At 36.3% G+C, this 16,705-nt stretch overlaps 1 protein-coding gene across 1 annotated transcript in view; it reads right to left on the bottom strand.

Annotated features, from left to right (window-relative positions):
• Window positions 1-1,154: 1,154 nt before the first annotated feature.
• Window positions 1,155-16,705, bottom strand: part of GABRA2 (gamma-aminobutyric acid (GABA) A receptor, alpha 2) — a 58,133-nt gene continuing 42,582 nt past the window's right edge. Inside the window, exons 6-9 of the mRNA XM_009588164.1 lie at window positions 14,946-15,089; window positions 13,989-14,141; window positions 5,756-5,958; window positions 1,155-1,696 (exon numbers count right to left, since the gene is read on the bottom strand). Coding sequence (XP_009586459.1) covers window positions 1,388-1,696; window positions 5,756-5,958; window positions 13,989-14,141; window positions 14,946-15,089 — 809 coding nt within the window. The 3' untranslated portion in view covers window positions 1,155-1,387. The remainder of the gene's footprint in view (window positions 1,697-5,755; window positions 5,959-13,988; window positions 14,142-14,945; window positions 15,090-16,705) is intronic.

Below are 16,705 nucleotides of genomic sequence, written 5' to 3'. Positions count from 1 at the left end.
ATGTCTCTACTAGAAGACATCATCATAAAGGTGTATCTTTTTTTAAAGGTCAACTAATAACTGCTAATGTATGTGTGAATCAAAATATTTTTGATTGGCCAAGTATACTAAAATCTAAATACAGTACACAATTATTACTTATGTCATGATTTACCAGGCCTTTAGGGGCATAAAGAATCTTTGCAAAGGCTCAGATGAAAAACAATTTTACTGATCAGTATTAAATGTTCATATAAAATTGCAAATGGCAGCTCCAATTTTGTTATATTTGTGTATATGAAATACAGTTGATACCTACTGATAATGCATGACCTTTTATTAAAAAAATAACATTCAAATCTTAGCAAAACCATTTCTAGTATACAAAGTTGTAAAGTTATGTCAGCGAAATGTAAAGTTGCAATTTACAAAAGCAGCAGCAAATTTTATTATATGGACAATTTCCTGAACTTAAATCATGGTTCTTGTTTCCCTTGAAAACAATGCTTTCTGGGACAAATACAGGTAAATATTTTAATGGCAGGTTTTAGGATAACATTAAGCAAGGAAAAAGAGTGTATTATATTACTGATATACTTAACCCTGAAAAAATTCTGAGTGCTTTTATGAACCTGACAATAATCCAATTAAGAACAAAATCAAAAAGCAAAAAAATCCAACTTAGCTGAACCAGACAACCTGGCTTAGCAACATCAAATAAATAAACAGTGAAAAGAATAAGATTTTCACTAGTGGAAGTTGGTTGATATTGGAAATTTGATTAACACTTGCTTTTCCCTGAAATCAACTAGAAGAGTTTATTAACAACTTCAAACAGGACAGAAGTAAGAAGCTTGTGGCTTTTGCCATATAGTAGCCTTTACTACCTCTTCAGCCTACCTAGTATCCAGAATGTTTGTGAACAGTAGAACCGTACGACCTCCGTACTCTGTTATGTACATGGGTACTGCTATTGTATGAAACAATTACACTTTTTTAAAAAAATCACTTTTTTAAATGACAGTTTCTTTCATTAAAGTAGAATTAGTTACTTTATAGAAAAATATTTTAACTTTAAATTAAAAAAATACTGTTCCTAAATAATTATGTAGGATCCTATCTTCATTTCATTGTACGGAGAGAATATAATTCTGTATATTTGAATCCTAGTTTAACAGAACTCTCCTGGGTATAACTTTTAAAGAGCTGGCTGTATTTGCCATGGGTGCTATCTGTTTACAGACCCATGAATTAACACTGTGTCCCTCCTTTGGAGATACACAGATAAGACATCTATATACACTCTGTACATAATGGTTCACAGATTAGCAGTTATTAGTCGTACTGTACACAGCGAACAACCTATCTGATTAGAATGATGCTTGAAGTCCTCAGTGCAATTCAGCTTTTAGGTTGATGGCGCAAAGCCAAGTAAGACAGGCTCCCTGTTTAAATATGTAGCCCAATACACTAAATTAAAAGTACCAAATAAGACTGGAAACACTATTCTAGACATTCTGTCAATTTTGCTAACACTGTTGAATGTCTTCTTTGCTTCCTGTGGCTTCGCTTCTGGTTTTGCCTTATTGGGTTCCGCAGTTGTAGCGCTCTTGGAGATGGTTGGCAGCACTGAGTCCTTGGTAATATTTGGAGCATAGTTGGCAACAGCCACTGCATAGGCATTGTTTTTCTTAATGACAGACGCTTTTTCTTTTTTCTATTGGAAGACAGCATGAAGTTAAATATTTAATGTGTATTTGCCAGAATAGACTTAATAAAACATCATTTCAAATATAAAAGAAACAAATGAGTATGTGTGAGTATGTTAAAATAAATACCAGGAATACCACACTGACAAATTCAAATATAAAGACAGACACTTCCAGTCCATCCAAAAAGAAGGTACAGGTAACAAAAAGAATGCTCTAAAAACATGGACTCTTGCATCATCAAATGCCCTACTGAAGTTATATGAGGAAGGGTCTGTTACTGCAATTGTAAGGATAACTGGAAAAGAGCTGGTCTTTCTCTAGCTGCTTTGTATCCGGCTCCTTACAACAGAATTGCAAGATCTTTAAAATGTTCTCTGTTAAGAGAACTAGAAGGAGTGAATGGGTGGACTGGAAAAAAACCATTACCCAGCATTGTAATAAAATTAAAATTAGGCCATCTTTCCCACCTAAATCTAGCATCACTATTATTCGAGCATCTCATAACATACCACCAATAAATAAAGGAATTTCAGTAATGGTCTACATCTTTAAGAGATTCTGGAGAAATATGTGTGGGTTTACATGTATATATACATAGACACACACACACAGAGGTCAGAAAGAGATTCCAACTAAGAGAAAGAAGGACTCCAGCCTAGTAGTTGCAGAAGTGAGCTGAGAACTAGCTTAAGAACCATTTCTGTTTTTCAGAAAGTATTGTTTAAAAAATGCATAACAGTGATGAAAATGGGGATTAGAACCTAAAAAATAACAGAAGATAAGAAAAGTGGGATAGAATGATAAGAATTTAATGAAGTTCAGCAAAGGGAAATTTAAGTCCTGCACCTGGGGAGGAATAACCCCATGCACCAGTACAGGTTGGGGCTAATGGGCTGGAAAGCAGCTTTGCAGAAAAAGCCCAGGGGGTCCTGGTGGACATCAAGTTGAACACAAGCCAGCAATGTGCCCTCACAGCAATGAAGGCCAACAGCCTCCTGGGCTGCTTTACATTGCTAGCAGGCCAAGGGAGGTGATCATTCCCCTTGACTCAGTCCTGGTGAGACAAATCCAGAGTGCTGGATCCAGTTCTGGGCTCCCCAGTTCAAGAGAGACATGGACATAATGGAGCAAGTTCAGTGAAGGACCACAAAGATGATTTAAGGCCTGAAGCATCTGAAATATGAAAGGTTGAGAGAGCTGGGACTGTTCAGCCTGGAGAAGAGAAGGCTCAGGGGGGAATCTTATCAATGTATATAAATATCTGGTGGGAGAGAGTAAAGAAGACCAGACTCTTCTCAGTGATATCCAGTGGAAGGACAAGAGGCAATGGGCACAAATTGAAATACAGAATATTCCACTTAAACATACAAAAACCCCTGTTTTACTTTGAGCATGACTGAGCACTGGAACAGGTTGCCCAGAGAGGTTGTGGAGTCTCCATCTTTGGACGTATTAAAACACCGGGCATGATCCTGAGCAACCGTCCCTAGCTGACCCTGCTTGGAGTAGGGGAGTTAAATTCAATGATCTCCAGAAGTCCCTTCCAACCTCAGCAGTTCTGTGTTTTTACGGTATTGTGTATGCTTTCAAATGGCTAAAGTTCAGCCAATGGCAGTCCAATGGAGAGGCTGCCTATACATAGATACAGGGATGTATAGGTAACGAGTATAGGCTTGAGTTTTTAGACATATATATAGGTACACAGGCTAGCTCTTCAGTAAGACTGTAATGCTATAAATTCACTGTTTTGCAGCAATCCCAAACTAAGGAACTTCTAATAACCTACAGGAAAGAATGGAAGGATTTCAGTTTCTCAGGAAGCAAGGCTCTCCATATATAATTTAGAAGCAGGTAAATAAATATTAAATTCATATCTTCCACAAAACACAGAATTAAACAGATGAAGAAATAGTTAAGTTCTGGCTCATTTAAGAAATCATCAGCTGTTGTATTGGTTTGGTTTGATTTTTAATCTAATGGAAGTGGCACAAGTGGGGGAATTCTTGTGACATTTCTCACACAGGTGCATTCCAATTCTTTACTTCCACGGTGAGGCATCCCAATTTCCAATTTTGGTTTTAAATTAGCTCCAATTTGATATTTATCAGGGCCATCTACAAAACTTGATAAGATCTTCCTACTTAGATGTTGTGCCCCAAATACCTTGTCTCAGGAGATGGTGTCACATAAAAAGAAAATCTGGGATCGGGTGGGAATTCAGCATTGTTCCTTATTGACTGGAGTGTGAAAAAGGGCTGATCAAATATGTAGTTTGTCCTTGCACATGCTTTCCTGTGAGACAAATTCCATATTGACAGCACTTAGATGGGAATTTCCGTATAACGTGATCACAGACAACTGTCACTGAGGAAACATATTTCACTTTATATGGTGAAGAGTAAGCCTGGCTTTAGATGCAGAGATGCATTCAGCAAAAATAAGAGCAAATTACCAAATCAAATAATGAGAGGAACACTCTAATTTTTTTATAATTCCTTCCTTTCAGACACACTTAGTGTGTTTTTAAAAGGTATGTGTAATACCGTTAGTGAGACCTGCATAATAAATATGAACCATATTTTTGTATGAGAAACTATGAATATGTTAAAAGTTTAGCTTTTTGTTAAGTTTTGTTAAGAAAATAGAGAACTGGACATGTGAACGGTATATGAATCTTAAAATGGAATGGCTAATTTTGTCATTCCTAGGCAAGGAATATTACCTAACTGTTGAACAGCTGCCACTCCGAAGACCATGAGACAACACTGTTATATTAATTTAAAGGAACAGCCAAAGGATGATCGGAGAGTTTATAAGGGCTCCCTACATTATGACAATGCCAGGGCAATGTGCCAGTCTGAAAAGCTTCACTCGTGACATGCTGATAAACTTGTAGTGATTCTATCTACTTCTAGAATGAGAGAACAGATCCTGAAGCTATGGATAGTTCATGCCCTTCCAGTAGCCACAGGGAATTATAAACAATGTACTCATTTCCTCTAATTCTCCTTTACCATTAACTGAACATTTTGATTCGTTGTGCATTGTGCTTTATGCATTCAAAGTGCTGAGAAACCATCAGTTAATTAAATATTGCTTCACATCTACTATTATTGTCTAGGAAACAAATAATATTCTATCCTATTTTAAGGAGAACCACAGAAATCAGAGTATTCTTTGTCAGAAGAAATCCTTTTCTGTTGGTAGAATAGGGGATTGCGATAGCACAAAATTATGTAATACACTAAGTCAGTCAGTCAAAACAACAAGTCAGCTTTAACAGTTGTTCTGTGTTATTAAAATTATAAACTGTAAAGCTTGACACAAATTTAGGCGTATCACCAGTTCACTCTGTTCATGAAATAAGAAATTCTACCAGGTTAAAATTTCTTCATGCTATCACACCTACACAACTATCAATACCAGAAAATTAAGGCATGACTGTGTTTCTGCACACTCAGAGCATCAATACATCATAGGTGAAGAAGTACTCAGAATTTTGTACAACTGCTATTCAAATTAGTTTTAAAAATTAATGTCTACTTAACATTAGGGATAAATTTCAGAATACTGAAAATGTTCAAAACTTCTAGATTCTGTTGTTAATAGTTTTTACACATATGGGCATTCAGTTGTTTTTCTGATCCTTAGTTACCAGGAAAATTAATATATATTATATCTTTCTGTAATTTTTTTCTTATTTCCAGCTCAATTGGATTAAATAATATAATTAATATAACATAATTAAATAACATGATCAACCAATATAATCTGGATTAAATCTTCTAAATAACCAGATAAACAGTTGTATCTGAGGAGTGAAGAAACAAGTCAGACAGTTCAACATAAAAAAACAATGTGCTTGATAACTGGATTATTGAGACCAAGTGAGATTAGCTACATCAGGGCAGATATATTTTTGTTCAGGACAGAAGATACATCTCCATTCTTTTGATTTAAAGCATCTTTTTTTTTTTTTATATATAGCCAATTTTATCAAAAAAATACATTACAGCTGTTTTAGTGCAATTGACTGGAAATAGGGCTATTTCCTTAGGACTTACCTTATCATTCACTACACTTTTTCCATCCCAGGCCCATCCTCGTTTTGTGAAATAATTTACAGTTGCAAATTCAATTAATGCAGAGAATACAAATGCATAACAAACAGCAATAAACCAATCCATAGCTGTTGCATATGCTACTTTGGGGAGTGAATTTCGAGCACTGATGCTCAGCGTTGTCATTGTCAACACAGTTGTTACTCCTGCAAGGGGCCAAAAAAACAGAACATCAACATTTTTACTTGGATTTTGAATGTTAACAAAAATACAAACCAAAAATTATTATGGTATGTTTGTGAAATACAATGGAAAATTTGCTTATCTAAGTTGGTGACAAACTGCCAGTACTATATTAAAGGCTGCATCTGGAGTTTCCTTTGAAGTATTTTTGTTCAATTTTGTTGTCTAAACTTCCCTTTTTTAATCAGCTGAAGATTTTACTTACCAGAAATAGATAATTTTTTTTATTTTTTCTTTTTTTTAGCTATCAGGACAGGTAAGGGACAAAATTAACAATTCCTTAACGGAATCATAATATTTTGCAGCATTACAGTAATAATGATTAATATATTAATGTTTGGTGGCTGGCTTCACTGCAGTGGCTGCAGGTCTGGCACCCATCTTTACTAACAGTACCACACAAATAGACCTTTGTTATTAGAAATAATGTTGGGGTTTTTTTTGCCAGTAGCTGTCTCACTAACCATCCAGTGACATAGTTGGAGACATAAACAGGTTAAGTTTTCATTCAGGTAACATGGATTTTTTCTAGAACAGCATATTGATTTGAAATGCCAATTTATTATAACTGTGTATTATGTGTCAGAAAACAAGACTTGATGATCCAGGAAGATGGTTCTTCCGCTGTGGCAGTTACTAAAAGCACATTACAGTACTTTGTACATAATGAAGACCCAGTAGGAAGCCAGGAATTATATTCAAAAAAATCAGAAGAAAGATACATGGGAGGAAAGGAAGATAAGAACATTTTTCTGAATCAGTTTCAGCAAGCAGAAACCCACAGCCACAAACGCAGTCTCCATTCCTTAAGTAAATCAGTTCTCCCACCTCAGGCTGAATCACACTTAGACAAACTAAACTATTCCCTTTGTGGCACGCCATTAAATAATGTCTCCAGAATGAAAAGCAACGCAAAGTGATATACTTAGCACAGATCAGCAAACCTACACTCCATTATGACAGGCAAAGGAGATGCCACGGCAGAAATATTAGTAACGGCACATCACAACTTCAACAACTATACACTTATAAAATTGTTGTAAGAGGATTCCCAAGGGAAAGTAAAGCCACTGTCCCTAAGCCAGATCCTCCACTGTCAGCAATCTGTCGCCTGGGTTCTGCAGGATCGTCCTAGCTCAAATTTTCCTTCTGCTACAAGAGAAGCATTTTTAACTTCAGAAGAAAAGTGAGAGGGAAGAGAGGCAGCAATTACACATACTCAGACCTATTCAGGCTTTGCAATTTCCATCCCTCCTGTAAAGAGTCTCCATTTCAGAGAGTGCTAGAAAGGATGACAGAGCAAAGCTAAGTGGACTCAGCCTCAGCCTACTCTCCCTTGACGTGCTTCCAAAGGCCTGTGCAGCAGGGAAAACAAGGCATGGAAACATCCTGCTGAGTCACACAGTATCCAGACACCTTAGCAAACATAACTCTCTAATTGCTATTTTTCAGCCTCCATAAATTAAAGAAGTGGATTTGGTCTGGAATCAGCTGTGACACTGTTGGGATCTACTAGCCTATAAACGAAAAGGAAGCAGCTCTCATACTATATTGTATGAAAATGTGTAGACAATACATTTTGTAAAGAACTTATTCTCTCCTAACACTTACACAACATATGGCTTAATTATTTTCAGCACCTCAGGGAAAAGGCAGCCTATCTTACATTTTAAATTATCACATGCAAATTTTAACACCGGTTCTGAGCTGCAGATAAATCATTTTAATTATGCAGAAGTATCAGTAAAGTGATTGTTTCTCAGAGATAAGGTGACCTTATACACATGTAAATATATACTGTTGCTAAGGTACTGTTCTGTTTAAGTCCTACCTTTTAGAATAAACTAATCTTCTGGAAGCCCCATTGGCTTCTTCAGAAATCTAATTTAAGATTAACTGCTGACCTTTTCTAGTCTCAATTAAAACATAATGAATTCACATCTTGTATTGTGACCAGTTGACAATTTCTCTAAAAAGTTCAGCAAGCCACACCACTTTGTAACCCAAATGCTAATCAAACAGCACACATTGTCACACAATTACCAAGGCACTTTCATTTATTCCTTCTCTCTATAAATTCAGTGATGTTCAAGCTACCACAGTCATTTAACCTGAAATGAGTGGGAAAAAATTGGACAGAAAATTTAATCTGTGATACCTGTCAGTTTAGGAATCTCTAATATTTTTATACTTGCTATTCTTCTTCAGTCAAAAGACAGATGATTTTGCACATTATAGTTGATTTGACAAATCAGTATTATCAAGTCTTCTTTATGGAAAAGGACTGAATGGAAATAATCTACCTCCTTGCCACTGCTAAACCTGAGAGGACTGAAAAATTATTAATGTGGAGGAATATGGTCAACTTGGAAAACAAAACATATTTATTTCACAAAGATTTAACTTAAAACCCCACAAAACCCATACACTGACCAGATCAAAAACATTCCTCATTGCATTATCTAATTCATAACACTAGTGAACTAAAATTAGTATTAAAAAGTGAGTAGCTTGTCCCCCTACAATAAGGTAGTCAAAATATTAGAGGAAAACAATCTTCTCCCCTAAATCATATACTACTCTGAACAGCCTAAATAACTTAACAGGCTATGTAAAGACCACATGATATCTCACCATGATGTAGAAAGACCGCAGTTTATATACAGGTCAAGAACTATCTTCTATAGCCCAGCACCCAGCAGATGTGGCACTGAACGAGTGCCAGAAGGACATGGACAGGTATCATCTTGTAAGAGACCACGAGCAGTCATCAGTTTGTCTTTAAAAAGGATCCAAAAAATAAACCCTTGACATTTCCATTCTCCAAAGAGGACCAAGCATTTTATACTTGACAGTAAATATACCCCAGCATCCTTACAACTTTTGTTCTCAACAGTGCATGCCTATAAAACCTAAATATCTTCTATCACTACAGGTTTATCCATTCAGGCCAAGACTGGAGCTATTTGATTGCTTAGGATTTTTTTTATGGTGCCACTTTTGAAACGGCATCTGCTCACCGGAGAGAGGATATCCATCTCCAGGGCTGTAAATTAAACACTTTTCACTGGCACTAAACTTATATATGTGGAAAACACCAGCTCCATCATATGTTGGATTCCAGGACAGATGGATACCATTCAAGATGCGTTTAAAGTTAGACAGCCACCTTTGGGCAAACAATTTCTGTCACTCAACAGTATAGGGCACTCCCACGCAACAGCGGAAGAGGCAAACTGAAAAACTAGAAACTCCTGACTAAAAACATACAGTGGAAATTGGAGGAGCTAGCACGTAAATATTAAAGTTAAAATCTGTCATGATGACTAGTTTATGCCCACATTTGTGTGCAAAAGTCAAGCTACTCCTTGACAGGGACAAGTTCTTTTGGACCCTAATTTCACCTCTTGTGTATCAACTGATTTTTCTAATTTGAACAGATTTTAGTCAACTGAATCATGTCCTGGCTTTCTCATGTTAGAATGTGGACATCTCCTTTGAAAATGAAAGTGAAAGGCCTAAATAACGAGTTACCAAAGGACATTTCTGTAACAAAAGAGGTACTTCAACTTTGCAAATAATTTGTACAAAATGCTTAAAATATGTTCCATTTCTTATAATGTCATGCTATTCCTCCCACAATTTTATCTTTTCATCACAGCACTTTGCAAAGATATGCATAATGGTTGAGGAACATATCACAAAAGGATTGATAAATTACTTTTCTTTTTATTAGGAAGCTAATTCCATTGCTCTATTATTTCACTCTTTCTTTTTTTCTTAACAGTAATTGCAAATGTTGTTAGGTAATTAATCACTCAACCTGCTCCAAAACCTGAATAGATTTATAAACACAAATAACATAGCAGAAAGAAAAGACTGTTATCCCTTTTACAGAGATACAGATTACTACTTCATTTTATCACTCCAAGTGTAAATGGTTGGAGGTCTAAACAAAAGCTTAAAAATTCTGGAGATACTGTAATTTTAAAGTATTATACCATAACACTTGGCCACATATACTGTTTCTTTTTTACTTACGTAATCTATATGTATTACTTGAGAATACCATACAAAAGGAGTGTACATTGATTCTGCTTAGACACCGGGAGATAAGTTTGAACAGCCATTGAGAGAAATATTGTAGAAAATAGCTCAAGTGCTCTGTCTACCCTTTTTACTAATAGAACAACACAAAAGGCCAGAAGCCTTTTTAAATAGCATGGTAGGCCAAGGACCATAACATAATCTATTTCCAGAAAAGTTGCATTCAGTCAGTCAGTTAAGCTACATATACATATTGTGAAGTTGGTGCTCGTGTTGCTTCACTGTACCAATACCGACCAATGGAACTGAGCTCCCCATCGATTGACAGCCAAGCTAATTCCCAAAGCTGAACAGCAAGTGCTATTTACCCCAGCTCCAGTAAAAGTCGCACGTCATTATGCCACTATTGGAACATGAGCTAGTGTCTTGGCACACCACTGAGCTGAGAAGACATATTAGTTCATTCGCAGCCAGCTCAGTCTCTAAGGGCTACAGTTTTCCAGGTATGCCTGCCCACTGCCTACCACTAAAGTGTTATGTCTACATAACAGTTAGCAGAAATTCCCAATTAAGAAATTATAGACTGAAAGTTGTGAGTGGGTGGATATCTCTAAAGGCACAAAAGATAATCTCTAGCATGTGAAAGGAGAAGTAAATAAAGACAGTTGAGATTTTTTTCAATAAAATAGGAAAAGGTATTTTGTATATACAGAATTGTTCAAAAGGAAGGGTCTATGTCATTCAAATCCCATGTAAAAATAACCAGAGAACAAATATGAACTTTTCTTAGGTTCCCCTTTCTGTAGTTGCACAATTAAAAAGTCTATTTCAGGTCTAAATTTCTTTTTGCTTCAAAATTAATTAATACAGGTTCAGAAAAGATAAACCAAGAACAAGCAAAACACAGGGATAGGAATGCAGCGTAAGAATAAAATGATCACAGAGAACAGAGTCCTGACAAAAGAACATAGCTATGTGAATTTAAAATTCTGCATCTTGGACAATGTACTAAAAAATAATACGACTATTAACTTTTGTTCTTTCCTGCTTCATGTATCAAAGAATATATACCTAACTACATTCATTTTAACATTCTTATTCCTACTCTGTGTGAGTTAAAACACATAGATAACTGTAGCACTAAGAAAACTAATCTCTGATTTTTCTGTCACCTGCATCTAAAGCTGCTATTCAAATATACGGGATGCTTCTAAATGTTATGACCCATTAAAAATGAAGCAAGAATTCAATAAGCTGTACAAGATTAGTTTTGCTAATATTGCTGACACTAAATGCATAACAATAAACACATTACTAAGTGAAACAGATTGTAATCTTGCACTAAATGAAGGCATTATGAACCAGGCTTACTCTCTTTCGTTAAAAATGCAATCAAATGCTTTTCAAATTTATCTGCTAGGCAAAACACATTCAAGACTTATTTAATTAATAATGATAAAACTTTCTTCTTCCAATAATTTAAAGCAAAGTTGAAACAATATAACATTAGGCCATAATTCCTTTGGGATAGCTTAGGTCAACAATATTAAATAGATGCCATAAAGGAAAGGGATTAAAGAGCTCGACTATAAAAGAAGCCTCATTATACCAAGCCCATAATGTTAACCTAGAACTTGAAACTATGTTGCGACAGAATAAAAAGGGGAAAGAAAAGTAACTTCTTTCAAACATGAAATAATAAATGCTAAGTGGTGCTTTGAATAACTGGGAGTTATGTTTCTTTGAAAGGAACAGTACTCCAGTAGTCAGTCCTTTCCAGGACTTGGTAGCTCTCAAAAAGGTACTTGAAATAAATTTCTCATTGATTCTGAGAAATACTTTATCAAAACTAATACTTTCTACTTAATCTTATTTTAATATTGATATATTTATTATACAATGCAAAGATGGGTATCTAGCAAGTGACTACTCCATATAAAAACTAAAAATTAAGTACCTGCGCAGCTCTAACTGATTAATGCACAACAAGCCAGAAAACAGTAAGAAGCAATAGATGAACTTTGTCATGAAACTGTGGCTAACTTCACATTTTTGTAACACATTTAGGCAGGAGACCAGAGGGTATCAGAAATCCCAGTGACAACTGCTGCCAGTAGGTATGGAGAAAGACTGGGAGATTCTCCTGGGGCTACATGATTAAAGAGGCCATTGGCAGCTTATGCTGACAATCTCATCTAGAGTGCAAAAGAATGTTAAATAGTTCCTCAGGGGACATCCAACCCAATGCAGCAGGCAAAGCTTGAGGTGCAAATACTGCATGCAGGGGCTATGCTGCTCCATCAGGCAGAGCCTGGACATGTCTTGTTCCACTGGGTTCAGGGTGCCAGTCTAAGCTGGCCTGGAGGGGACGGAGCCCTGACTGGTGCATGAGGTGCATGTCTGTGTGGCAGAAATAAAATGCTAGCATAGAAATTGCTATCTCCTCGATATAGCCATTGTGCTCAGTAAACAGATTTTAGATTTTATGTCATTGGGTGGTATGGTTCTGTTCTTGTGGCCATCCTACCCAGTTCCCTCAAGACATCCTGAAACAGGACACTATTCATTACCCATATTATGCTAAACCCCCAGGAAAGTAAAGCTGCAGGCTGCCTTGCAGATACTACTTATTTAAAAAAAAAAAACCAAACCATAAATTAAACAAAAAATAAATCAAGAACAAGAAAGAGGCATGCAGGAAGGGACACAACATTCCAGGAAAATTATCCTAGTGCCTTGCTACTGATGACACAGTAACAGAAAGTGCATTTTAGGAAGAGAAGATGTGAGATTTTTTTTGGACAAACCAGTTACACTGTCCTACATGTACAGGAGGGGGTACAGAAAAGGGCAAAGACAGAGATATAGAGGGACTTGACAGTGTACTTGCATGGCTGGAAAACAGGAATGTGTGTTTTGATAAGCAGAAATGGACAAATTCACAGAAGATTTTGAAGAAAGAAAAAAAACATCTGCCTGATAACTGCATGGGAAAACATGGTAGAATTCTGGTCCCACAAAAACCACTGACGCATTTCATCTGACTTCAATAAGGCTCATATTCAAACCTGCAATTTTCACGATGCTTTGTGTGGCATTTTCTCTACCAGGAGAGACAGTAAGTGCTTTGTTGTGCATCCTACTTAATATGCATTTGAGTTTGGCCTATTTTTTGAAGAGTGCATGGTGTTTACTGATGACTAATCATACAACTTTATGCAGCATTTCTGATGGCTGATTCCACACAGACATTACTTTCTTTTTGTTGTGCTAGTCATTTTTTCTTTAAAGGCAAACAAATTAAAAGAACTTTAAGTTATGCAAGTAAGAAAGGCATTTGTTACTTTGCTTTAATAAAGAAGAGAGCAAAACCTTATTGTAAGAGAAACACCATTATTTTGTGCTGCTGAAGCTGTTTGCTGCCTTACAGTACACTCCAATTTGAATTAGTGAGAAAGTTTTGCCCAGACCCCCAGAATAGGATTTATTTTAAACAACTGCAGCTTGCAAAGTTTAACACATTCAAATAATTCAACAAAGTCAAATGTAACTTGCTTAATTTACAAATATATTTAGAAATGTGCTTATCTTATCAAGTACCAAAATATTTGGAAAATATCAAGGTAAGACAGACATTTCAGAAAATAATCCAAATTTACTTTTTAAATAGAAACATTATCATCTTTTTCCATTTTGTGAAAACTTTTTCCCCTTAAGAGAGTCAAGGATATATAGACAGTTCTCTCGTGCGTGCTAATTTCCAAAAACTTTGGGATTCTCAGGATATCTGTAAGCTGCAGTTGAAAGCTGTTTGGACTAGAAATAGTATCACATTCTACAAACACACTAACCTGAATGAAAAAGGCCTTTACCAAGCAGACTTCAGAAATGCTTCCTAACAGCTTCAGGTGTTGCAAACAAAGGTAATGCTACTCAGTATACTCACCAAAGACTGTCCTGGCAGGTACAGATTCTCTGTTCAGCCAGAATGACACTTGAGAGAGAATGACAGTCATGATACAGGGGAGGTAAGTCTGAATGACAAAATAACCAATTTTTCTCTTCAAGTGAAAATGAGCCGTCATTACTGTATATTCGCCTAGGTGCCACAGACAAACAAAATACAATGAAACAAAAGGTTATAATCTTAAGAAAGTCCATTTCTTTGGTAAAAGAAAGTTTGGTACGTTTATGTGAACCAAATGTGCTAGGGTTAAATTGTACAGAACGTATTTTGTCATAGAAAGCATCCTACAGAATATAAGAAAGTTTTTGAGTACAACTACAACTTGGTCCCACTGAGCTCCAGGAAAGCTCAGTGCTCAGGAACTTACAGGAACTCTTGTATGCCCTGGCAAGAACTTCAGTCCTGCAGGCTTCTGCACATAAGCAACTCTCTGCATTCACACAACGGCATGCTGAGAACTTAATCTACAGTCAGAAAGCAATCATGGGGGTCCATCACAGCCTGGCACATGTAGGAACACAGTGTAAAGTCTGGTAGAACAATCCAATGTTTAATGCCAAAAACATGATGGAAGGAAAAAATGGTTGCAACCTGCATGCTTCACCATTTAGTAGACAAAAAGTGTCATTTACCATGTGAAATTAAACAATTATCCCAGTCTTGGGTTACAAACATTAGGATTCAAGACTGAGCTCCAGGTAGCATTAAAAAACAGTCACTGGGGGCATGTTCCCCTCTCGTATCACCAGATACTTATTAACTTGAAAGAATCAGTAAAGTGCTGCTATGTGTTACTTGTATCATACATTAATAGACTATGGCTAATATCTCACGTTTCGCAACAGTTTTTTTCAGTAGCCTTCTAACACGACCAGCAATGCCTATGTTCTTCATAGCCGAGTGAGTGCTTTTTTCTTCACAATATCTTTTACTAACCTGTACTTGATTTAACTGTCTCTTTTCCAATTGTTTGGCCTAAAAGATCATATTGATTCAATCTTGAGCCATCTGGTGCCACCTGCACTGAATCTGAAGCATTGTAAGTCCAAATGTATGTCACTTCTGAAGTTGTGTATGCATCTGTGAGAAATAAGATAAAATATTTTGACAGCAATTTAAATTAAACAGCTTCCATCCAAACTCATAGAATCAGAAGAGCTACTTATTTTTCAAAAAAAAAACCCCACCCCAAAAACTTAAAATGATACGGTAAAAAATATATTTGGCCATTTAAAATAACTTTACTGTAGGGTAAATGCCTATTGCAGCATGGGAACAGGGCACTTATTTGTGATCTTATTAACCCCAATTTATTGCTACTAAATTACAAACAACATCTCTTCTACACTGTTAAAAAACTTGTCAGATATTAGATATGGATATTAGATATTAGATATTAGATCCTAAAACTCATGGTAAGCCAGATGAAAAGAACAATAATTTGCAAGATTTAGGACACACAACATTTTTGAAAATTCATTCTTATATTGTTCTTACTTTCCATTGTCCCCACTCTCCACTTTGGGAGTGTATCACAAGCATTTTATTATTAGCTGAAATTCATACCTAAATATGGGAAGCCAGGTTCAGTGACAATGCCCTTAACAAACTTGTAGTGGCTCTGTGCCTTGCCCTGCGTACCCTTTTAAATTTCACTCCTTGGCGTCTTTTTGTGGGACACGCTGACATTAAGCAGGCTGCTCTCTCAGTGCATTCATGGTCAAACATACATTTAGCCTAGGGTCTGTCAAAATAAACTAGAATGAAAGCAAATCAACACTCTATTTTAAATAGCACTAATGCCTCTCCACTAAGTAAGAAAGAAAAAAATTGAGTATGTCCTGCACATTTTTCCAGTCCAATACCCTACTAACAAATGGAGTATGAAAGGAAAAGGGTAAACCACTGATGGAAGAAATTGTGTGTTCATTTCAATTGACTGAGACAAGTACATTTTAAGTCTTATACCATAACTGTAGTGAAGTGAAAAAGAAAAGCAACATTTCTGTTGGGCTGCAAACATTTTCACTTGAGAAATCTCTGGAGGCCCAGAAAGAAGCTTCATAATGCAACTAGCCGTAAATTGCATGACTAACAAAATCTGGCAGGTGGGTAGCATGTAGAGATTTTTAACACTTCCCTTCTATCTTTCCAGCTTCCCACAAGAAGACCTCTGCTTTAATGCGAACCAGCAGTATTGCCAATTGCTGATTTATCCCCATCCTCCCCACTGTTGGCTAGACTTTTTGATAAGGATAAAGAAAGGCAATCTATTAAGACACAGCTTCTCCAATACATTCAGTTTGGCTTTTTTCTTAAGTATAAAAAAAAAACCTGAGACATTCGTACAGGCTGACGATCCTCCAAGCAATGTAAGGTTAGCACTATATGAAGAGCTATGACAAAAATATACCACTGGCAGACTTGCCTCAGCTAAACCAAAATCCTCAGGATTCCTGCTCATTTTCACCACTATTTTCATCATTCAAATTCTATCCCAGAATAAAAGCTGAAAAAGGTACAGTAGTCTAGAAATGAGTTCTAGGTAAAGAAATAAAATCGTGTGAAGCCGTTCAAAATGAACGGAAATAAGAGTCCCCTGGATGTGCAAATAGGCTGGAGCACAGGTGACTGCAAGGAAAATGAAAGACAGCTTTTCTAAAATCACATTGCTCACAGTTTGAATTCTCCTATTT

This window comes from Fulmarus glacialis, unplaced genomic scaffold (assembly GCF_000690835.1).
Source record: "Fulmarus glacialis isolate BGI_N327 unplaced genomic scaffold, ASM69083v1 scaffold1392, whole genome shotgun sequence".
Taxonomy (NCBI): domain Eukaryota; kingdom Metazoa; phylum Chordata; class Aves; order Procellariiformes; family Procellariidae; genus Fulmarus; species Fulmarus glacialis.
The sequence above is the reverse complement of the archived record's forward strand: the minus strand, read 5'-3'. Positions and strand labels throughout refer to the sequence as shown.